The sequence below is a fragment of the Macrotis lagotis genome, chromosome 1, assembly GCF_037893015.1.
Source record: "Macrotis lagotis isolate mMagLag1 chromosome 1, bilby.v1.9.chrom.fasta, whole genome shotgun sequence".
NCBI lineage: Eukaryota > Metazoa > Chordata > Mammalia > Peramelemorphia > Peramelidae > Macrotis > Macrotis lagotis.
The window spans coordinates 79,927,236-79,952,917 of NC_133658.1; the positions used below are offsets into that span (position 1 = coordinate 79,927,236).

A 25,682-nucleotide genomic window follows, 5' to 3' on the forward strand; every position below is an offset into this window, starting at 1 on the left:
TCAATAGGAAATTGATTTTCTTCATGGCTCTTAAGGTTTCAAATATTTTTTGTTTCCTAAAATTATCTCTTAGAGTGTTAGTCCTCAACAGAAGTTTCTAGAATTCATAGAATTTCAGTAGGCCATCTTGTTTCTCACTTTAGTTCTTGCCCAAGGTCATATACAAAGGCAGTAGTAGATTTCACATCATCATCATCATCATCATCATCATCATTATTATTAAGTTCAGCCATGGGCAGGTAGAACATTTAGCCCTGCAAATGTGAAAAAACAATAATTACATTGTTTATTGTAACATAATTAACTCTCCCTAGCCTATGATAAACAATAGTTGATCAAGTATTTGCACCTTGAGAATTTTATAGATATCAAAATTAGGTATAAAGTATAACCTGTTCACGATGAAGATCTCATAGTGTGATCAGGTCTTTAGTAACTTTGAGCTGGGGATCTTTTTTCCATTGGAGATCTTTTTTATAATCTAAGATCTCCTGGATCTTAAATTCTATCTCTTACCTTCAGTTTTAAGTGAATGAAAACATGGTTCTCTTTGGGAAGTTTGGTGAAGTGCAAGCCAGAAGCTGAAGAGTTTGAAGATAGGGTAAATCTCTCAGGTTCAGCATAGGGATAGGATGTAAGTGGATTTAATTGCTATCAGGAATTATTAGTAATGGTCATTATTCAGGGACCCAAGTGGCCTTTGGGCTGGTAAATCAGAATGATCTAGTCAGACTAGACCATATCCTGAAACACAGTATAATCAAAAAATTGTCTTAACCTACACACTTAACTCTACACTCCAACTGGAGTCATAATGAATTTATAAGCATAAGGAATCATAGGCTGAGAGCTGGAAGGGACCAGAAGTCAGCTAGTTTAACCCCTTCTTTATATAGATAGGAAAACTGACACCTAGGAATTTCAAGTGACTTGAGTAAGCAAAGTATAAGATGCTAGTCCTCTGATTCCAGAGTCAATGTTCTTAACATCATATCATACTTTCTTTCTGAAAGATAGAGATCATCAATCTTGCTCAGTTTACAGAATTATCAGTTTTCAAGTTAGACTCCATGCCAGAATATCACATTTTTTCCCATGGTAATACCAATTCAAAGAGACTTTCTATAATAAATAGCTTCTTCCCCAGATTACATAAGTGTGCTTTGACAGAGAATTTATTTATGGTTAGAAAAGTGACCAGAGACCAAGCAAGATGAATAGAGAGGGAAAGATGGCTACACTGGAAGCACTTACCACTAACTCAATTAAGCAATGTATGTTAAAAAGGAAAAAAAAAAGAGAAGCACACCTGTTTTTTTAATGATTTTTTTCATGATTGAATGGAAATCTGGAAATTCCTATTGTGAATTTCCAGTAATGCTTCCTACAATGTTAAGATTGTTCCATATTCTTTCTGTTGTTCAATAGCCCAACTGCATCCATCTTCTAAGCTCCTTTCCTAACTCCTTAATTCACCAAGTATAGAGTACTGGTCTTGGAATCAGGACAGGAATCCAGCCTCAGACACCTGACTCTTACAAGCTGTGTGACCTTGGGCAAGTCACTTAACCCTGATTGCCCCACATCCAGGGCCATCTCCAGTCACCCTGATTCAGGCACTGGATACAGATGACTCTGTACAGGAAGTGAGACTGGTGATTTAGCACAGCAACCCTCACTCAAATCCAATTCATGTGCTTGTCATGGCATCACCTAATGTCATGGTCTTGATCTTTGACTTGTTACTTATGTGCAGGCCAGATATGGCATGTTAGTGTTGTTTCAGAAGTGTGGCCTTCCCTAGCAGATTGAAGATCAGTTTTAAATTGCAATTGTTTAGAAGTCGTAGAAATCATTAGAAAACTGAAATTTCCCATTTTTCATTTCTCAAATATAGGACTTAAAGTGAAAAGTTTATCTAAATCTCTTAAGTTTAGTGAAAAACTCCAAAAAAAATAGGAATTGGGTCATAAGCATAGGTACTCTTCAATTTGTATTTCTAGAATCGCTGATATATGGGCAGATTATGACTATAAATATATATTTCTGGAGATCTGGATGAGAATCCACCAAAGAAGCACTGTTGTTGTAGGGTAGCCAACGGGATGGTACTATAGCGTACTAGCTGAAGAATTCTAAGCTAAAAGTAATCTGCCAAGTTCTCCCTCCAAAAATATGACAATTATAGACAGAAGAATGTGAGCACCATCAGACACTGGAGAGAGCTCACTTGGCTTAGGATCAGCACTTCTTATCTCCCATTGCACTTTTATAAGGCCAGTCAATCACCAAGCATTTAAGTGTCAGGCACTAAGAAAACTAGAAAGTCCTATTCCTCTTTGGTCCTGTTTTAAGTTTACTTTAGGATTGGCTCAGAATTGCCTGTCACTGATCTGCCTAAGGTTCCTGCATTTGCCTGAAGATCTTGAATTAGCATCTGGAGCTAATATAGTAGGATAACCCAGTATTTAGGAATTATCTGCTTGACTGACAAACATGTGATTGACTAAGCACACCCAATGATAAGAGGTTTGAGTGAAATGCTTAAAAAAACTCTTCCTCTGACCTCCTGCTCCTAATTTTGGGGCCCTAGAATAAGAAGACAGGGTAAATGTGCCCCAGTATCCAATAGAATAAGAATCAACTCCCTTCTAGTTTTATTTTCCTACTTCACACAACTCAATTGGGCCAGGGCTTTATCTATCTGCATTTCCAAATTCAGCATTAGCAGAGGAAATTCTTATACCTTGGGCACAAGAAATGACATAGGGCTTTGCGTAAAATATTCTATGAGCAGGCTTGGGGAATTGTGGCTCTCTGATGAGGACAAGTTTGTCTGAAATGAGTTCATCAATAAGCCTTCCCTAATTTGGTCCATAGTAGTATCTTTGTTATACTCAAAGCTGTAAGTGATCACCTAATCTATCTATAATTCAACCCCTCAAGCATTTATGAAAAATTTTTAAGTGTCAGTTAAGTCTCAAAATAATTTTTTATATAAAACTTCTGCCGTAAAACAATAAAGGTGTGCTACCAGACAGCTGGCTGGTACCATCAATGATACCATTTAACAGTCCATATAAGTGAATAACCTAAATAACAGAAATCCTATCCTTGGATGATCCATGAAGAAATCCCACAAGTTGGTGTTCAGATATAAATTCATCAAAGTCAGAAACCCAGAAATATATCTGAAAATTTATCTAAGAAACCTAGTGTTGAGAGAACTGTTCCAACAGCTCCCACAACTGAATATCTTCCTTCAGTTTTATCACAGTCCCTTACAAAGCTGCCATTTTCTAATCAAATTCAATCATCTGTGCATGAAGTGTGGAGATAGGTTTCATTCATTTCTATGTATCTGCTGATAGCCCTATGATTAGCAGCATGTTCTTTCCATTCCCTTAAAGAGGATTTGGAAGTGAGATGATAAACTAAAAAAGGGTTATCGCAGGTCCAAAAGGAATAAAAACACTCCAACAAATGAAAGTCAGTAAACAAACCAGAACGGGTATAACAACAATATAAAGAGAACAATCTATACTCAAAATCAATTAAAAGGAAAGGCATTAACATAGGAGGAATGAACCAAACTATTTCAGAAGCATTAAACTCACTCCAATATACCACATATACAACAAAAAGGGTTGGGAAGGAAAAAAGCAATTTCTATAGGGTTCATATACAAACATAATAAGCATTATTTTCTATTAGTTGTTCTGTTTATGAGTTGCCTTCAATCACGCTTCTCCACTTATTCCATTGGTGAAATATAAAAAGGAAAGATTAAAGTTAACTGGTAATGAGATGATACCTCAAAGTCCTCAAACTAAAAGTACCTCAAATTAAAATGCCAGGAATGGGAAGGGACCTGTGATTTCATCAATGAAAGGTACTCCCAAGGAGAAATTTCTTCTACCAATGAAGGGTACCAATCAGCTCTGCATCTTATAGTCTTAGAAAGTTACCTAGGGAACTGAGAGGCTTAGTAATATGTCCAGGGATACATAGTCCGCAACTGTTAGAGGAATGAGTTTAATTCAGATTTCCCTACCAGTGATGCAAACTCTTTTCATTATATCATGCTTTCACTTAAATCCTTATCCTTGTTAAAAGAAAAATTATAGTGAATAAAAAGGAGAGAAAAATGTTTCTGAATCAGTTTCTCAAAAAAATCATCAAAATTCTCTTGAGCTTCCCAAAAGCCTTTTAAAAGTCCTAGGAAAATATCCCAAAAAGTTTTTCTGAATTTCATGACCCTAGAGAAAGTGTTCCTTCATCTTCTGACTTATTGTCAGGTAAAATAAGATAGGTATAATAAAGAAGCCAGAGAAACAATTAGTAGTAGGAGGCAGAATGGCTGGTCTTAAAGTCTGGACAACTTAAATTCAAGATCTGTCTCAGAAACACTAGCTAGTTGACCGTGGATAAGTCACTTAATCTCTCAACTTCTCAGGTACCTCTCTACAACTACAAGTTCAAAACAAGTAATGATCGATATTATTAAGGTTAGATTCCACATGAGTTCTCTACATTAATGAAATCAAAGGTCTGAAAAAAATTTTATATCAAATATGACTGTAAACAATATATTACTGAGTTACCCTATTTAACAACTCATATACACTTTAAAAACTTGCTATCATGCATCTATAGCATTTATAATTGATTAAATATAGCATTTGTAATAATTTCTATAAAAAACTTTGGACAACAATCACCTGGTCAGGAATCTTGATTCCCAACCTACAGTATAACTTGCTTCCATGTAATAATACTAAAATCATTTCAATTTTCTAGTAAGGGAAACTGCCAGAAATGTAAGAACAGACTTTTCAGTTCCTTTGCTCCAAAAAGTTCCTTTTAGTCAGTTTTCTTTGTTTCAAAAATCTTGAATTTAAATGGTTGCTCTCAGTAAATACACCAGCACACAGATTTGCAAAATTCTTTTGCTAGCTGGTAGCAGTCAAGTTGTATTTCAGGAAGAAATTTTTTTAAAAGGGAAAAAAATACTTTTGTCTTTCAAATACATCAAAATTTCAAAGATCTATAATTCCAATAATGTAGTCTGCAATCCTTCTAACACTTAGTCTTCATGAGTTTTGTGACAAAATTAATTTTTCTCCTGATAGTCAAATTTCTGGTAAAAGTCTCTGGGAACTTACCTAGGTTGGTTATTTAATGGAAGATAACATAATAGTATTGAGTCCCTACTTTCGAATGTACCAAATAAAATCAGTTGATGGGTAAAAAACTGAAATCTCAACTGCAGGTGACTGAACTAAGAGATGAGTCTGAAAGATTTCCCTTCATTCATAACTTTACTGAACTTCATTCAATAGTTACCTAACATAGTTACTTCCACTATGAAAGCTCCAATGTGAGATGAAGGCTAAACTACAACTGAAGACTATTATTCATTGTATACACATGATTTCTCACCAGTATAAATCAACTGATGTTGCTTAAGGTGTGTATTCTAGCAGGATTCCAAAAATTCATTATCTTCACAGCAATTCTCTCCAATATGAATATAATAACATTTATCTGATTCTGAAGTCCTTTCATATATTTAGTATGCCTATATTTCTCTCTGGAATAGATTTTTCTCATTATAGAGTAAAGTATGATGGCTCAAAGTTTTCCCACATCCAATATTTTCTTAAATGTTGTCTCTTGTATTCAGTTAGCCAACTCCAACAAGGCATGGCTTAACAGCCAGGCTTGTTATCAGTTAAAAAAAATGCTGTTCAATGAATGGAAGAAAGAGTTAGGCACTAAAACCAGGATAAATTACAATTAAGCAAAAGTTAAATAATCAGTCAGAGAATAAAATTGGGGGAGCAGAAGAGTCACAACACACAGAGACAACAAAAGTTGAAATCAGGGATTCAGGCAATGTTAAACATAATTACAGGCAAGTGGGGGTGGAGGGTGGGGAATGGGATGGAAGAGTAGGGACAAAATGAAATCATGAGCTAAAGTGTCAAGAAAGCCAGGGAACTTTTGACCTGAAATTGATGTACTTTTTAATGCTCTTGCTTGTAATTTTCTTTTTTATACTGGAATGACTATTGCTGTTCATGTTATTTCTTATTCTTAAAAGCATATGAATATCAGATGCCCATACTCTAACATTCATGAAATGTTAATTTTCTGAGGTGACAAATCATCTCTCCTAAGAAGTTTTTCCACATTTACTGTATATTTAGAGTTCCTCTCCAGTATGGATTCTTCGATGTTGTGTAAGAGATGAGCTACGATTGAAGGTTTTACCACATTCATTGCACTCATAGGGTTTCTCTCCACTATGAGTGCTTTTATGGTGAATAAGGTGTGTCCTACAGCTGAAGGCTTTCTCACATTCATTACATTTATATGGCTTCTCTCCAGTATGGATTCTTTGATGTTGAGTAAGTTCAGTACTCCGACGGAAAGTTTTCCCACATTCATTGCATTCATATGGTTTCTCTCCAGTATGAATTCGCTGATGTTGAGTAAGATGTGTACTCCATCTGAAGGTTTTCCCACATTCATTGCATTCATAAGGCTTTTCACCAGTATGAATCCTCTGATGTTGAGTAAGATGTGCACGCTGACTGAATGCTTTCTCACATTCACTGCATTCATAGGGTTTTTCTCCAGTATGAATTCTTTGATGCCGATTAAGATCTGTACTTTTTCGGAATGCTTTCCCACATTCATTACATTCATAGGGCTTCTCTCCAGTATGAATTTTCTGATGTTCAGTAAGGTGTGTACTCCAGCTAAAGGCTTTTGAACATTCACTGCATTCATAGGGTCTCTCTCCAGTATGGATTCTCTGATGTTGAATAAGGTGTGCACGCTGGCTGAAAGCTCTCTCACACTGATTACATTCATAGGGCTTTTCCCCAGTGTGAATTCTCTGATGTTGAGTAAGGTCTATAGTCCGTCTAAAAGCTTTACCACATTCGTTACATTCATAGGGCCTCTCTCCAGTATGAATTCTCTGATGTTGAATAAGGTGTGCACGCTGGCTAAAAGCTTTATCACATTCATTACATTCAAAGCGTTTCTTCCCTGAACAAATTCTCTTATGTTTAATTAGGCTGGAATTCTCTTTGAAGCTCTTTCTACACATGTCACATTTATGACAATTCTCTCCTACAGAAACTACCTGAGAAGCAGTGGCAGAGTTCAGACTATAGCTTACTCGACATTTATTAGATTTAGGGGGTCTCTTTTCAGTGAGGTTTTTCTTCTGGATAACTTCCATTTGTTTCACTTGCCTTTCCTGGATTCCCAGTTGACAATTTGACTGGCTATCACATTCCCAGGTTTTTCCTAATTTGGAAGAAGAGAGACCACTCAAAGTGATTCCTTTCTCTTGTGAGTTCTCTTTGGAAATACCTTCCTTTGGAGTTACATCTTTGGCTTCAGGCCTAGTTTCCCTGTCTAAAAGAAATGAAATACAATGAGAATGGGAAAATAAAACTGATAATAAGTACAAGGCATATTTTGTTTTTCCACTCTGTAAAATGTTTTTAAAAATTTGGGGGAAAGGGAAAGGAGTAGCAATAAAGAGAGAGAGAGAGAGAGAGAGAGAGAGAGAGAGAGAGAGAGAAGTGAATATAGGTAAGACTGATACAATATGAAAGAATCCACCAAAACAGACTAGTTGATATGATGAGAGACCATCTTTAAGCACAGGGGATGTAACTAGTAGCAACTATCAGGAGGAAAAGCATCATTAAAAGTGGTAGTATGGCATGAGATTATCAATCCTTCATCATCTCAATTTGATACAGTGCCAGGAACACCTACTTTGAAGTCAGAAAACTCAGCAGCCAGCTATATAACCCTAAGAAGGTAACTGCATCTCTGGGAACATAAATTTTCTCATCTATAATTACTGTACTATCTAGCTACAGATTGTACTTCACAGGTTTTTGTAAGTATTAAATAAGATTATGTAAAGCAGTTCTTAACATGTGGTCTGTGAACGTTTTAAAAAATTTCTTAATTACATTTCAATATAATTAGTTTCCTTTGTAATAGTATAAATTTTATATATTTAAAAACATCAATCTGAGAAAGAATCCAAAAACTTTACCAGACTGCCCAAGGGACACAGAGAAGGTTATAAAACTCTGATCTAAGAAAAATTATTTTGTAAATTATAAAACACTAACATAAATAAGCTATTTTATAGCAGAGTCGAGCACAGTCCCTTACATTCAATAAATATTCTGCCTTGGACAGTTACTAATCAGTCTTAGTTTCCTCATCTGCAAAATGAAAGTAATAAGTTTTGAAGCACCTCGCTTGGTTATGATGAGGAAAATGCTCTGCAAATCTTGAAGTGCTATACAAATGTAAGTTCCTAATTATTAAAATCTTATTATTTGGTGAGTTAAATTATAAAAGTATTTTAATTAATCCTTCTGTCACTAATCACTTCCCCCTACAAATGAACCTACACACCATCATTACCAAAGTAATCCTTCATAACAACCAATTTCACATTGTTAAGAACACTCCCATAACTCCATTTCCCTGTACCAAACCTAACAGAAAATGACCATCAGGTGAGCAAGAACTTTCTCTTTGGAAGTTTTATTTCCAGCACTTAGGACACTGTTTGACATACGGCAGGTATGTAAATAAATGCTCAACCAAACATAATTATAGCCCATCTAGTGCTGTAATTTCCTGGACCAGAGTTATTTATATCTATCAAGAAGTACAAAGGAGCCAATATACGAACCATACTTGCCCCAGAATCAGGTTCATTTTTGTATTTTAGTGAATAGTATTTTATTCTTATTTTCTTATACTTACTGGAAGAGGATTCTCACCTTCTCTAACCACTAAGAGATATGTTGACTAACCATTAGCACTAAAATTCTTAATCTCTATTTTAATTTTATTTCCAAATGTTTGGTCAATGTCTGACCAAGCCTGGTTTGCTGATCCTAGATGTCTTTACTAGTGTGCCTCCATTTGACCAACATTGCCAATGACCAACTGTGATGCCTGACAAAAATAATCCAACATCAATAATTCACATTTATATTGTCATATTTATATAGGTTTGCAAAGCACTGAATATTCCTTTTTTTCAGTTGATCCTCAAACTAACCCTGGGAGATTAATAACCCCATTTCACAGATGAAGAAACTGGTCATACAACTTGTATCAGAGGAGAATTTCAGCCCAGGTCTCTCCTGATTCCCACTCCAACATTCTCTCTATTACATCATAATGCCATGTCTCTTTGGAAAAGTTTTAATGGATAAAATTTGATGTCCTCAGTCCTCAACCTTTGGACAACACAAAACAAAGCTGCTAATCCTTACTGAAATTTCTATTCCATTTTTTCACAAGTACTCTAGGTCAAGTCAATATCTTTTTTCTTTTTTTTTTTTTTGAGTTTTTTGCAAGGCAATGGGGTTAAGTGGCTTGCCCAAGGCCACACAGCTAGGTAATTATTAAGTGTCTGAGGTCGGATTTGAACTCAGGTACTCCTAACTCCAGGGCCAGTGTTCTATCCACTGCACCACCTAGCCACCCCCCTGTCAAGTCAATATCTTAATGATCCTATACATGGTCACTCTAGACTCCCTACTAGAAACATGCTCTTCCTTTCCTCTTCAATAATTCAAATTCTAAACACCCTGTGGTATTCAGCTTATCTTCTACAAATCAAAAAAAAACCTCAATGCCATTTTTAGTCCCTAGATCTCCCTTTTCTTTTAATATTACCTTTGCATGATGGTTGATTCTGTTCCCATCTGATTACTCATAAGAGGCTGTAGGGTCGACAAATATATATACTGCCCACAGGATGTAGCACAAAGTTTTGAACACAAAAGGTGTTCAAAATTCCTGAACTGACCTTTATGAAGACTCCTAGATCTGCCTCCACCCGAGTCTGTCTCCTGAGTTTCAATTCTGCATCACTGGTGTTTTCAGTAGACATCCCATGAGGATCTTAAACTTAACACACCAAAAATAAATTGATCTTTTCCTCAAAGCCCTCTTCTGAATTCTCCAGTTATGGGCAAGGGCATTACCATTCTCCCTGTGTGTCCTCTTCACCCTCCCTCTGTCCATACATCCCATCAGTCACTAACTCTTCACCCTTCTTGTCTTCTGGAGGAGTCTCTCAGGCACCTCCTTGATTCCTGTGACCTGCTCGGCTGCAATCACTGGTCTCCTTATATCCAGCTACATCCAGCTGCATCTCACTCCATCTGCTCAGTCTAGTGCATCCTTCTAAGCATGCCACAAATGCCATTTACTTCCACTGCAGTCCCTCATACTTCTATAAAGTCAAAGATGAAGTGCCATGCCCGTCACCTGGAGCTTTATGATCTTTCCAGGCTTTGTACATGGCAGTCCCATCTACACAATCCTCTACCTAGGAATCCTGGCCCATCAGATACTCTAGTTCCATCTCTAAGCCTCTGCAATGGTTCTCCCTTCTGTCATCTGTCTCTTAGGATCCCTGGCTTCTAAGCTCAACTGTCACCTCCTCCTGGAATCTCTTCTAGTCCCTCCTGCCACTGCTAAGTTGGTTTCCCTCCACTCTTCATGGATTTTTACATACCTATAAAAACAAGCCTTAGGTACAGGTTTACTCCCCTACTAGACAGGTTCCTTGAAATCAGGACTGTTTTGTCTAACTTTGTATCCCCTTCAACATCATATACAGCACTTGGATCAAAGGATATAATTAACGCTTGCTGACTGATTACATCAACCATTTTGTCAACCAATTATATAATAATTTCTTGCAGTTACCTAAATACTTTTATGTTTTAAAATGCAACATTTAAAATTTTTGAGTATTGGTCTTTAATTTCCAACTAGATTCTTAGTTCTTTGAAGAAAATGAATATTTGTTTCTTTCTTTCTTTCTTTGGTTTTGTTTTTTGCAAGGCAAATGGAGTTAAGTGGCTTGTCCAAGGTCACACAACTAGGTAATTATTAAGTGTCTGAGGTCAGATTTGAACTCAGGTACTCTTGACTCCAGGGCTGGTGCGCTATCCATTGTGCTACCTAGGTGCCCTGAAAATGAATATTTGTTAAAGACTAATATACATAAAAAACTAAAGAACAAAGGAGATTATAGGATATATTGTATAAAAGATGCCATATAAATATCATTTCTATGACTAGGAAAAGGAGATGGTCAGTCATTTAGTGTCAGCAAGGATGCCAGAGAGAAAATCTTAGTTGTTACAATGAAAACTGAAATAATAAAATATCTAGGGGGTCTCTAGCATTAAGGGTAGATTCATAAATGCAATTAATTTGACCTCTCTGAAATTTCTCATTCTGCTAAGCATTCTGTTTCTTTCACTTTTATGAAACTCTCTTTCCTAGTTCAATTCCTACAGGTCTCCCACTCCTTTCCTCAATCATCATAAAACCTTAGTATAGACATTCTTCAGGCCTCTGTCCCAGTTCCTCTATTTTTTCCTCTCTACAAACTCCCCTGAAAATTTCAGTTTCAATGGGAAATGATCCTAATTGTAAGTTATCCTAATCTATTTAGCTCTACATTGAACTTCAGTTATGTTATCTACTGCCAACTTAACAACTCCTCCAAAATGTCCCCTGGGGATCACAAATCCAACTAGTCCAGAACAACCTTCTATTTTAATTTTCCTGGTTTCTACTGAGAAGTTCAGTATTATCCAAATCATTCAGATTCATTATCGCAGCTGTGGCTCTTCCCTCTCCTCATTCCCATTTTAATCAGTTGCTAAGATTCATCAATTCTACCTACACAGCATCTCTTCACTTATACACTTAGACTGCCCTAGTTCAGGCCCTCCTCACCTCTTACCTGAACTACTAAAGCCTCTTAAAGATTCTAGGCTTCTGCCTTCACCTCAGGCACAAGGGTGACCATATCACTTCTATGCGTAAAAAAATAGGCACCGGCTCCTCCCCACCTTCTGGGTGATAAAATAGAGACTCCTGAGCCGCGCACTCAAGGATCTCTGCCAGCTGGCTCCTCCCTACCATCCTGCCAGATTCAGTCAGTCAGTCACCAGGCATTTATCAAGTATCCACGATGTGCCAAGCATAAGAACCCATGAAATACTAAGCACTCCTGTCTAAATAGTTTAGCCTGATTTCATAACATTCATAACATAAATTCTATATTCCTACCTGTCTGTACATCTAGCCACTCTCTGAACTCGAGAGCCCATCTCCCACCTCTTTTCATTTTCCCAAGCCATCTTCATTACCCTCCCTCTTCATCTCTCTCAAAATCCTTTCTTCAAGGTTCACCTCAAGTGTTACTTCCTCTATAAAACTTCCTTAATTCCCCAAAGTAATTCATACTCTCTCTCTCTCCTCAATTTTCCAGAACTTTATATGCATACATACTGAACCTTTTCCCCATGATAGAATACAAGTATCCTTGAGGGCAGAGATTGTTTCATTTTTGTTGGTATACCCCAGCACTGTCACTTAAGTTAATAGATATGAGATTGAAATGAATTTGTAGAAAGTTATGGGTAAGAATCACAAAAAAGTGAAAAGGCATGAATGAGTTTCAATTTCCAGAGAGTGTATACAGGAAGTTTTCCTGTCATCATGGGTCTGTCAAAGAATTGAAGTTCAGGATAAAGTCATTAAGAACCTCTTATTACATCATATGATCTATGAATACTTTTAAAGTTCCAAAAACAAAAGAGTCAAGCAGGTTTCATGGAGGAGACAGAATTTAGATAGGCATTAAGGGATGGGAAGAATTTGGATAGGCAGAGAGGAAGACAACATTTCCAGAAGAGTATATTTCATAGGTTCTTCTTAGGCTTGGCATTCAAAGCCACTATAGAGGCACATGGCTTCTAGAGAAGATAATACAGGAATGGAGGTTGTTTGGAGAACAATTCAGCAAAATAAAATTTAAATGTGAAAACTGACAATAGGTTCCAAAATTTAGAGCTGGAAGAAACCTTACAAGTCAGAGTTCAAAGTCCAAATTTTAAGATGAGAAAATTGAGGTATATAGAATGATTTGCCCAGATTCATATAGCTAGTAAATGCCTAAGGAAAGATTTGAACAAAAATTTTCCTGATATCAAATATAGAGTCTTAGCCACTATGCTAAGCTGCCACTTCAACAGGAAGGCATAATAAATTTTTGGATTAAGTAACAAAGTAAAGATACTCTCCAACATCCATTGTGCCCTCTATTTCCTCAATTCTAAAAAATTATTATCTCAGAAGACTCTGTACTTGAAGTTCAGAGATTCCTAATCAGTCTAGGGGCACAGAGATGGTACTTCTGTTCTTGTTTTCTGTGTAATCTTTAGAAGGCTACAAATAAATAGTTACATTAATTGTGCTAGCTTGGGATTCATTTAGGTCTGTCAGCAGAACAAAAGGGAATTGTTGGGAAGGTCAAATAAGAATTTCAATAAGTCAGTTATGAAGTGATGCAGACATGACTACAAGGTTGGTGGCTAAATGGACACTAAGGGAAACTCTTGGGGAATATTTCAAAAGAAAAAAATAGTAGAACTTGTAATATTTTGAACAAAGGGGACAAAAGATAGGAAGTATTCAAAATTAATCCTGTTTTGAGACTTGTTTATTGGTTTCCTTAGTCAGAAATATACAATTTGAGAATGGTACTAGGATATAAATGCAAGTTCAATTTTTCACATGTTGGGTTTCAAGAGACAATAGGAAACCAAATAAAAAATTCTTATAATTAATTGAAAAGATAAGCCTGAAATATAGTTAAGATACCCAAGAAAGGAAATATATCTTTGAGTTATCAGGAACAAGGAACAATTGAAGGTGTCCTATTCTCCTCAGAGATAAATAAACAGAGGGCTAGCGATAAAGCCTACTTGAAATTAGAAGTCTGAAAAAATAAAAGAAGAAAGTTAAAAGGAAAGAGACAGAGGTAATAAGATAGTACAGCAATACAGGAGGAGGGACTTTCTTTTTTACCAGACTCATAGATATATTCTAATATGTCAATAAAATTAACCTAGCTTAATTAGTACTCGTTGCCCATCCCAATCTGAACAGTTCCCTGACTTCTTCCAACCCCCCAAAGAAAGAGACAAATTAGCATGACCTCCACCCAAGGGGTCCCCATATGTCCCAGGAAAAGGATACAACATATCTCCTGAGAAGCAAAACTTCTGACCAAAGGTAGACACAAAAACTCACAAAGGGTCAACTGAGGAAAGGATCCAAGACACTGCTGTGGTGGGGCTCCTCCAGGTCCAAAGTTCTGCACAAGCATCTCAGCTACAGAATCAAACACAGTCTGTACTCTGCAAAATAACCTTTCCAGCATGCTGGGAAGAGTTGAGAGAGGGTGAAAGGGAGGAGCACAACAATGACATTACCAGTGACAGACCCTGCCAAAATAAGACTGATTAAAATAATATGCTTTGTCAAAAGCTAAAGAAAGCAAGAGTTTCAGCTGAGTTCTATAATATTAGGACCTTTGCTCCTTTTTGACTTGAAATTATAATGCCATGCACCTCTCAATTAATAGCTGCAAATCCCTAAACCCCAAAACATATCTTGCAAGAAAGTTACTAGCTGTTAATGTTGGGTGATTATTGGGTATGGTTCTCATTGATCAAGTATTTCTTGTTACCTCTGGGTCAAAAGGTTCTAACCGAACTACAAGACAGAACCTTACTGCACAAAGATAGTAATATTTCAAACCAGTGTTCATCACGTCAAATAAAAGGTAAGAAGATTCAGAAAAAGTGATCACTTCTGCAAGAAGTAAATCATTGAAAATATTTAAAATAACTGTTCCAGTTAGTGTGGGAAAAGTGTGGAGGAAGAAGTTAGCATGGTGGGGGTTAAGAAGAAAATAGAAATAAAAGCCTCTAAGGAAAGGTTATAAGACTGAAGAGATCAGCAGTGAAAGCAATGAAAGAAAAGGAAGAACTGTCAATAGAGAAAGATGGAAGATGACAGAGAATGAGATGAGACTCTGAAAGAAGGGATGGGAACTATAAGAAAAGTTCAGTTTAAAGAAAATAAGCAACATCTCTTCTAATACCAGAGGAAAGCAAAGAAGAATAGATGGGGAAAACTCATCATTCTCCCTATAAATTATCATCAAAAAATGTTAGAGTAAAAAATTATAGGAAAGAAGATTTCAGCACAATGTAAAGAAATCTCTAAAAATTAAAATGAAATCAGCAAAGGAGTGATATCTTTGTCAGGGATATTTCAGAAGAGATTCTTGCTTTGGGTGGGCAATTAAAGATGACTTTTAAGATGACTTCCAACTCTAAGTTTCTATGATACTTTGAGGTAAAATCCAGGGCTTTGGTGGAATATGGTAAATGGTACCAGTCATTTCCACAGGCCTAAGAAAGGCTTTAAAAACAACTCAATCAACATTTCAGATATTATACCCTTATGATTCACCTATCCTACCTCCCACTTGACTGGTTTTGTTTTTTTGGCTTTTGTTTTCCACTTACTTGAACAAATACATCTTGAGGTTCCACTCTCTATCATCCATGGCTCTTTTCCTTTTTCTAACTGGGAAATCATATTTGGTTTGGAAATGCGATGCCCTGCTCAAAAAGAAAAACAGAAAATGGATGTTCATTTTGGAACAATGAATATTCCCAAGTTCATTTCCAGTTTCTTCTTTCTTCTTAAGGGTGCTAAAGAATAAAAGAAGTAAAACATCACAGACACAAAATAGCTTCCTGTTTTAATTTCAAACAAAGGCCTTGCATTTGTTAAACAAAAACAATGTCACAATCTGACAGAAGAGACATTCTATTTCTTTGTCAAAAAGAGAACTTTGAATTACTTTAATTCAAATCTAAAATCAGTAAGCATTTTAGAAGTTTCACATATTTTAACAAGTACAGATATAAATGTGTTTCATGCATAGTTTCTGAATATTAAATCAATATCTTACCCAATGAGACCAGATTCCTATAGTTCTCCAGCATAACTTCCCTGTGTAGGTCCCTCTGACCAAGATCCAGGTGTCTCCACTCCTCCCGGGTAAAGTTCACAGCAACATCCTTGAAAGTCAATGACTCCTGAAATATCAAAGACTTTTCTATTCAACCATCTCCCAAAATAGTCTTGAAGAGAATTGAGGAGATCCCAGAGGACAGAACCAGAAGAAGTAGGTAAAAGTTGTAAAAGGGCCCACTTCAGCTTGATGTCAGGAAAAACTTTAATAATTAGAAGTGTCAAAAAGAGGAATGGGATGCCTCATAGATAGATGACCATCTTCCAGGTGAAAGATCAGTTCTATTAAGGAGGACACCAGCAAGAATCTTGACAAAGACAGAAACTCTTCCCCACTCCCCCAACAGAAACCTGTGATTGTCACATAAAAATCTATTTCCTTTACCTTTTAAAGAGTTGGACAATAGGATAGTTAATAAATTGTTTAATATTAATATACTATAATGCTACAACACAATTAAGTATAAGGCTTTAACTAGAAGTCTAGTTGGACCATTATGAAATAAACCAAAGGGAAAACCAGGAAAAATGAATAACACAATAATTACTATTTAAAATAAATTTAAATAATAAATGTAACAAGATTAAAAAAAAAAGAGTTGGACAATGGAGGCATCCTCAAGGAATACCTCCTCTTGTCATTTAACTTGGAAAATTCCAATCAGTTTTTTTTTAAGGTTTTTGCGAGGCATTGGGGTTAAGTGGCTTGCCCAAGGCCATGCAGTTGGGTATTTACTAAGTGTCTGAGGCCAGATTTGAACTCAGGTACTCTTGACTCTAGAGCTGGTGCTCTATTCACTATGCCCTCTAGCCGCCCCCCAATCAGTTTTTATGTCAGTAATAGACCACTCCACTTAGTAAGTCTAATGTGGAATAAAATGAGCCCCATATTCTTTGCCACAAGAAAGGAGTCTAATGGCATTCAAAACCTCTTCTTCAGTTGGAAATTTGGCTAGAGAGGGATTGACTTCAATCTGGGGTAAACAGTCAAAGGTTTTAGCAATGACTGATGACTGCTGAAAACACTATGGAAGTGTTGAGTCCACCTCTCTAGGACTACACCATTCATACATGGACCCATCAGTTACAGTAAATGGAGAAGTTTTGAATACTGTGGATAAGTTCACTTATCTTGGTATTATACTTTCCATAGGTGTACACATTAATAATGAGGTTGACACACGCATTGCCAGAACTAGTTCAGTATTTGGGAGGTACCAAAGAAAGGTGTAGGAGAGAAGAGGTATCAGACTGATTACCAAGCTGAAGTTTTACAAAACCATTGTACTAACTTCACTGTTTACGCCTATGAAACCTTTGGAAAGGATACTAGCAACATGAGAGGAAACTGAATCACTTCTATTTGAATTATCTTAGGAAACTTCTGAAGATTACCTGGCAGGATAAGGATCCAGATAAGATCCTTTCTCAAACTAAACTGGCAAGCATACAAACTCTACTGAAGAGAGCATGACGCCAATCGGCTGGCCACATTGTTTCAATGGCAAACATATGCTTGCCTAAAAGACTATTTTATGGACAACTCATATAAGACAAGCACTCACATGATGGCCAGAAGAAATAGTAGAAGGTACAGCAAGGGATAAAAAAGAGAAATTCCAATTAGAATAAGTGTAGATAATATAAAACATTTAAGAGTCTATCTACCAGGACAAACCTAGGAACTATATAAGCACAATTACAAAATTTTCCACACAATTAAAGTCAAGAAGCAGTTCAAGACGCCATTCAACCTAACAAACTCAAAAAAAAAAGAAAACTACAATTTCCTTTAGGCAAAGACTTCTTTCAATCACTGGCTTTAGCATGCTACTATACACATAGCAGGCTTGCATAATGTCTTGAATACAACAAGAGATAATGGACAGAAAAAAGAGAGTAAAAGAAGATACTAGATAAACTGGGAAAATTCTCTATTGCACAAGAATATTCTAGATTCCTGGAGGAACAAAATTTAAATTCATTTTCCTGGATAGGATTTTGCAAGGACAAGGGAAGAAAGTATCTTTACCTTCTGGAAGCCCAAAAATTCTAGGATAAGGAAAAGAAACCCTCAACTTACCTTAACTTTGGCTCTTGAAAGGTCAGATATCAATCTTCCAAGTTCCTCTGTTGGCTTCTCTTGAAGAGAGACAAAATCTTGAATAGGGAGATCTGGCAAAGAAAAGAGAACCATGAGGAAAAACCATTCCATCTCATATTTCATTTAATCTAAAAATTATCATATTCTATTTCAATGTTACCCCCATACTCCTTAGAAGTAAGTCAAATAGAACCTTAGACCCATCCATGTCTACAATTAGAGAAAGCTGATATTATTTATGTATACCTAGCATGTTCTGGGGCAAATAAAGCTATCTAATCTACAGAGTAAAAGCATATATAACTTGACTTCACCATATACTATGTGATATTGAATATGTAACCCAACCTCTCTATGCCTATCTCATTTAATAGCAAAATGAATCTAATTCCTCTACCAGGTTCAGAAAATGTATGAGGAATCTATTTGTTGAGTTCTTTTAAGAACTAGGAGCTCCTATATCAAATCAATCAAGGAATCAACAGGTATTTATGGAGTACCTATATGTCCCTGGCACTGTCCTAGGTATGAGGATCCGAAGACAAAATATTCAAACAGTTCTTCTTCTCCTAGAGCTTACATTCTATCAAATGTAAAATAATTGAACTATCAAAGGAACAATATGGAAAAACTAAAATACTAGAGTCACAGGATGAAAGACATACAATTATAATTAATGAGTACCTTAGAGATCATGAAGTCCAATTCTTTCACTTTACAGTTGAGTAAAAACAACTTGTTCAAAGACTCAAAGCTAGTAAATAGAACAGCTTGGTCTTTTGAACCCATGTCCTCTCACTCTGAATCAAGCACTCTTTCTACTTCTGGTTTTAATTCTGTTGCCAAATAACTATGGAAGGTTGAACAATTCATTTGACCTGAGTCTCAGGTTTTCATTATAGAAATAGAGATAGTAAGATTTAGGAAATAAGAGTTTAAAAAGTTGATTGGAATGTTCCTAATCATGAGTTAAAAAAACAAAAAGAATGGATTCTGCTCCATGGACTCTTCAAAAAGTAGAACTGGTACATCTCAATATTCCAGGAAACTTTTTTAAGACTGTAAGTTTTACAAGGGGGCTGCCAACCTACATCTTCATAAGGAATTTACAAGAAAAGGAACTACCCACATCCAAGAAATTAAAAAAGTAGAATATATGTATATATATATATATATGGATTTAAAGAGATTTTATAAATATATATGGACTTTTCCCCCATAATTAAGTAATAGTACATTTTACAATACATTTAATTTTATCTCCTAACCCAGACTCTCCCTACGATCACAGAGTATCTGAAGAGAAAAAGAAAGTAGAAAGGATAGAACAAGGTAGAGTACCTCAAGCAAAGAATCAAGTATAGATAGGTATATATTGAAAGTTGAGGCTGCCAACTCTCTCAAGCAAGGCTTTAATTCAAAATCTTCATGTTGAAAATGTACCCATTTTAGTTATTTTGTACAAAAGGGTTTTTTTTTAGAAAATGTTCCTTTTTAAAAAAAATCATATCCTTGGATTTCTCTCTCAACACATTCAATTTAGATTAATGTATATAGCATGGAAACAATGTAAAGACTTATCAGACTGCCTTCTGTGCAGGGTGTGGGGAGGGAAGCAAGATTGGGAGAAAATTATAAAATTCAAAAATAATAAAAGAAATTTGTATCCTCCTTTCAAATGGACCAAGGGAAAAGAGTATTTTTTGCTTGATCTTAGCCAGAAGGCCAAGCAGTAACTTTTTTTAAGAAAGATTTTATTTTGAGCTTTATAATTTTTCCCCCATTCTTGCTTCCCTCCCCCCACCCCACAGAAGGCAGTCTGTTAGTCTTTACATTGGTTCCAGGTTATAAACTGATCTCAGATGAATGTGATGACAAAGAAATCATATCCTTAAGGAAGAAAAATAAAGTGTATGAGATAGTAAAATTACATTATAATATAATATTTTTTTTTCTAATTTGAAGGTAATAGTCTTTGGTCTTTGTTCAAACTCCATAGTTCTTTCTCTGGATACAGATGGTATTCTCCTTTGCAGACAGTCCAAAATTGTCCCTGGTTGCTACACTGAAGTGATGAGCAAGTCCATCAGGGTTGATCATCACCCCCATGCTGCTGTTAGGGTGTACAATGTTTCTCTGGTTCTGCTTGTCTCCCAAGCTGTAAATTTTTAAAAAGATTTTTCACTTGATCTTAATGAAAAGGCCAAGAAGTAACTTTTTCAAAGAATTTCCACTTGACCTTAGCCAGAAGGCCAAGAAGTCACTTTTTACAAAAATTTTCACTTGACCTTAGCCAGAAGGTAACTTTTTTTAAAGAATTTCCACTTGACCTTAGCCATAAGGCCAAGAAGTCACTTTTTACAAGAATTTCCCCTTGGCCTTAGCCAGAAGGCCAAGAAGTCACTTTTTACAAGAATTTCCCCTTGGCCTTAGCCAGAAGGCCAAGAAGTCACTTTTTACAAGAATTTCCCCTTGGCCTTAGCCAGAAGGCCAAGAAGTCACTTTTTACAAAAATTTTCACTTGACCTTAGCCAGAAGGTAACTTTTTCAAAGAATTTCCCCTTGACCTTAGCCAGAAGGCCAAGAAGTGACTTTTTTACAAGAATTTCCCCTTGACCTTAGCCATAAGGCCAAGAAGTGACTTTTTACAAGAATTTCCCCTTGGCCTTAGCCAGAGGGCCAAGAAGTGACTTTTTTACAAGAATTTCCCCTTGGCCTTAGCCAGAGGGCCAAGAAGTGACTTTTTACAAGAATTTCCCCTTGGCCTTAGCCAGAGGGCCAGGAAGTCACTTTTTACAAGAATTTCCCCTGGGCCTTAGCCAGAAGGCCAAGAAGTCACTTTTTACAAGAATTTCCCCTTGGCCTTAGCCAGAAGGCCAAGAAGTCACTTTTTACAAGAATTTCCCCTTGGCCTTAGCCAGAAGGCCAAGAAGTCACTTTTTACAAAAATTTTCACTTGACCTTAGCCAGAAGGTAACTTTTTCAAAGAATTTCCCCTTGACCTTAGCCAGAAGGCCAAGAAGTGACTTTTTTACAAGAATTTCCCCTTGACCTTAGCCATAAGGCCAAGAAGTGACTTTTTACAAGAATTTCCCCTTGGCCTTAGCCAGAGGGCCAAGAAGTGACTTTTTTACAAGAATTTCCCCTTGGCCTTAGCCAGAGGGCCAAGAAGTGACTTTTTACAAGAATTTCCCCTTGGCCTTAGCCAGAGGGCCAGGAAGTCACTTTTTACAAGAATTTCCCCTGGGCCTTAGCCAGAAGGCCAAGAAGTCACTTTTCCAAAGGATTTTTCCCTGGCTCCGGGGTCCAGGGTGGGAGGTGGCAGCGGCACCCGACGGGCAAGCACAAAGCACTAGGGGGCTGGGCGCGGGAAGGGCGGCGCCCCGCCGGGGCAGTCTCACCTCCGTCCCCCGGCGCCCCCGCCAAGGCCTTCATGGTCTGGGCTGGCGTCCCGAGGGCGGGCAGGGCCGGGCCGGCCTCCGCAGCTGGCCGTGCCCCCAGGCCGGGCGGCCTGCAGCAGGGACAGCTCCGGCCCCGCCCCGTGACGTCGCGCTTATTTACAGGCCGCGCCCCCGGCACACACCCACCCGGGAGCAGCGCGCGTGCCAGACCCCCCACGCACGCAGACACGCGCAGCCGCCGTCCCGCGCGGCCTCTCACCCGCCCTCCGCGGCTCCGGCTTCCCGCCAGCCCGGGCGCAACGGGCCCGCGGCGGGAAAACAAAGGGGCCGCCGTCCCGGCCCCGGACACGCGGTCTGCGCCTGCGCCTGCGCCTGCGCCACCCCCCCGCCCCGGCCCGGCTCGCCTTCCCAGGCGACGCCTCCGCGGGGCTTTGTGGGAAACGAAGCCTGCGCTCGGGAAGGAGCCGCGGAGGACGCCGGGAGTTGTAGTTCGGCCCGGTCGTACTTGACATTGCCTCCCTCGTGCTACTGAGTGAGTCAGCTGGGAGAGACCTCAGAGTCAGTCTAGCCCAGGCCATTCAGTTTCCAGAAGAAGACGCTGAAGTTCAAGGAGGTTCCCTGATTTTGAACTCAGGTCCTTAGGCTCCAATCAACATTGACTCTATTATCCTTCGGTACTATCACCTCTGCTAACGCTTTTTCCAACCTTCTTACAAAAAAATGTTCAATTACTAATTTATGTAAAACCTTAAGATTATTTTCATATGTATTATGGTCTCGTCACTATTGGTTGGTATTATTTTTTTTTTAGGTTTTGTTTTTTTTTTGCAAGGCAAATGGGGTTAAGTGGCTTGCCTAAGGCCACACAGCTAGGTAATTATTAAGTGTCTGAGACCTGATTTGAACCCAGGTCCTCCTGACTCCAAGTCCAGTGCTTTATCCACTACGCCACCTAGCCACCTATTGGTTGGTTTTAAAACAATTGTACACTTGTCTAGCAATGACTAATTTTTTTTTTCCTAATGAAAATGTTGAGTCCATCACTCACCAAGACTTAGGAATCAGAGTGTCAAGGAGGAATTCTATCAGAGATGTAGCCTTATACTATTTGGGGGTGGCCTTATCATCACAGAATCATCTAATTGAGGAACAATAACACACACACACACACACACACACACACACACACACACACACCAAATTTGTCCAGAACAGATAAGATGCCTAAAGTGTAATCCTAGAAAGTTCTCCTGACCATCCTCCAAGTGATGGTATTCTAAAGGAAATGTAGTTGATACACCCAAGGCAGAGAAATCTCTGTCTATCCTAACAAGACTGCAGAGCTTTTCATTAATCTCAATGGCTTAACTGAGTCTGAAACATTTCCTAAAAGCCATTAATGGTATTGAAGCTCCTCAGTAGTGACCACTTTTGAAAGAAATTCATTATTAGTCATCCTTAAATGCTCCATAATACCACAATGATAAAAAATAATGCACTCTTGTCTCTTAAAAGCATTGATGCAGTTTACAATTGTCTCCCTATTTTCCACTTCCCATCCTCATTCAATATAATAGCAAACAAGCAAAAAGTACCTAGGAATTTTAGAGATCTGAATATTCAACAATTTGATAAGACACTTGAAAAAATTAATATAAACTTGGATTGCATTAAAATCCATATTATCCAAAATGGAGAGTTAAAGAGACTTTCATTTTTCTCTTCACTGACTAGACCATATCTGGAAAACTGTCTTCAGGTCTACAAGTCACATTTTATCAGGACCCTGACTTGTGGCAGTCATCCAAAAGAAAGAAAAAATTATGGTTAACAACATATAAGAATATAATAAAAATATAAATAAAAATATATTATTACAATCTATAATATATTAATTACATAGAATATTTCATATTCTATTTAATTAATAATAATCAAAATAGCTGGAGGGAGGTTTTGAGGAGAGAGGAATGGGGGTGCATAAAATCAAGTGAGGCAGTTTGCAGTTTTCGGAGTTTCACCCATGCAAAGGACACTTTGCCTGGGGTGTTTCCCAATCCCTACTCTGAAGGTGATAATGATCATTTTTAAAAAATAGGCACTTTTTGCAAATTAAAGCTGCTCTGAGCTACTACCTCACACCTCTCAGATTGGTCAATATGACCAGAAAAGATAACAATCATTGTTGGAAGGGTTGTGGGAAATCTGGGACATTATTACATTGTTGGTGGAGCTGTGAACTCATCCAACCTTTCTGGAGAGAAATTTGGAACTATGCCCAAAGGGCAACAAAAATGTGCAGACCCTTTGATCCAGCAATACCACTAACTGGGTCTATACCCTGAAGAGTTGATGAAAAAGGGTAAAAACATCACTTGTACAAAAATATTCATAGCCGCCCTGTTTGTGGTGTCAAAGAATTGGAAATCAAGTAAATGTCCTTCAATTGGAGAATGGCTTAGCAAACTGTGGTATATGTATGTCATGAGCTGATGCTGAGTGAGATGAGCAGAAAAACACTGTACACCCTAAAAGCAACATGGGGGTGATGATCAACCTTGATGGGCTTCCTCATGCAACAATCAGGGACAATTTGGGGCTGTCTGCAATGGAGAATACCATCTGTATCCAGAGAAAGAACTGTGGAGTTTGAACAAAGACCAAAGGACTATTATCTTTAATTTAGGAAAGAAACTAATATCTTATTGTCTGATCTTGCTATCTCTTTTACTTTGTTTCTTCTTTAAGGATATGATTTCTCTCTCATCACATTCAATTTGGATTAATGTATACCATGGAAACAATGTAAAGAAGGCAAATTGCCTTCTGTGGGGGTGGGGTGAGGGAAGTAAGATTGGGGGAAAATTGTAAAACTCAAAATATATAAAATTGTTTTATTACTTCCCTCAACACTAAAGTTATGGCTGAACAAATTTAGTCACTTTTACTAGCTGGATTCAAAATTTAGTCAAGGGGGAAAGATATTAATCTTAAACATAGGAATTATGGAGAAAAGCAAATTTCATTGGTTGCTGCAGAATGTCTGCTCCTAACCTGTTTGAGCTATCTTTTCTGCTCTCATTCTTAAGAACTCTTGCAATTGACTTTTCAGTGACCACATGGTTTATTAAACATAATAGAATGAAAAACTGTACAGGCGCCATTGCAGAGCAAAACTGCAAACTGCTTCGTTTGATTTTATGCACTCCCATTCCTCTCTCCCCAAAACCTCCCTCCAGCTATTTTTATTATTATTAATTATATAGAATATGAAATATTCTATAGAATTAATACATTATGGCTTATAATAATGTATTTATTTTTATTTATATTTTTATTATGTTCTTATATGTTGTTAAGCATAATTTTCCTTAGGCTAAAATGAAAGAACAAAGTTAGTTTTCTGAATGAAGTTTAATACTCTAGGAACTTACCAAAACCTAGGGGTGGATGTGAAGGGTTAATACCCATTCTGATCCTGGGCAAGGCCATATGCTGGTCCCCCCACTCAAGGTCCCCCATCACTTTTGCATGAACTTGGTTGTCTTTCCGTGTCCCAGATACTCCCCCTAGGAATTAGCCATTCCTGGAGGTTGGGAGGGTTGGCTACCCATCCAGAGGTTCAACGTTTAATTAATTTCAGAACCATGGCCAGGAGTCTTCCCAGGTCATGCACATACTCTTCACATGTCCTGGTTAAGTGCCAAAAAAGCTTATATAAGCCTATTGGCAATGTGCCACCTTTGTCTGGTACACCTTAAAAGTCCCTAACATTGGCCAGCCCTTCGGAGTTTCGCCTATGCAAAGGACGCTTTGCCTGGGGTGTTTCCCAGTCTCGACTCTGAAGGCTGTACCCTGGAACTCCCCAGCCGCTATTGATTCAGATGTTGGTGCTCCCCCGATTGGTGATGTTTTCTTTAAATATCTATCTTTATGTAGATCTTTGCTCTTCTTTTTATTATATTGGGACTTACCAGTAACTTTTGTTGTAAAACTGATTTATTTCTACATTTTCACTTTATTAAATATACTCTTTTTAGTTTTGTTGGTGTGAACGTGTCATTTTGTAGGAGCAAATCAAAACTAAAACTCCTTAATCAAACAGGATGGCATCCTTAAAAATGCCAACATTGACACAAAATTTGGGGATCATTTTATACAAACTGAGCAAAAAATAATAA

At 37.5% G+C, this 25,682-nt stretch overlaps 1 protein-coding gene across 1 annotated transcript in view; it reads right to left on the bottom strand.

Annotated features, from left to right (window-relative positions):
* Positions 1–260: 260 nt before the first annotated feature.
* Positions 261–25,682, bottom strand: part of LOC141500363 (uncharacterized) — a 30,705-nt gene continuing 5,283 nt past the window's right edge. Inside the window, exons 3-6 of the mRNA XM_074203493.1 lie at positions 18,080–18,171; positions 15,935–16,061; positions 15,483–15,578; positions 261–7,437 (exon numbers count right to left, since the gene is read on the bottom strand). Coding sequence (XP_074059594.1) covers positions 6,209–7,437; positions 15,483–15,578; positions 15,935–16,061; positions 18,080–18,171 — 1,544 coding nt within the window. The 3' untranslated portion in view covers positions 261–6,208. The remainder of the gene's footprint in view (positions 7,438–15,482; positions 15,579–15,934; positions 16,062–18,079; positions 18,172–25,682) is intronic.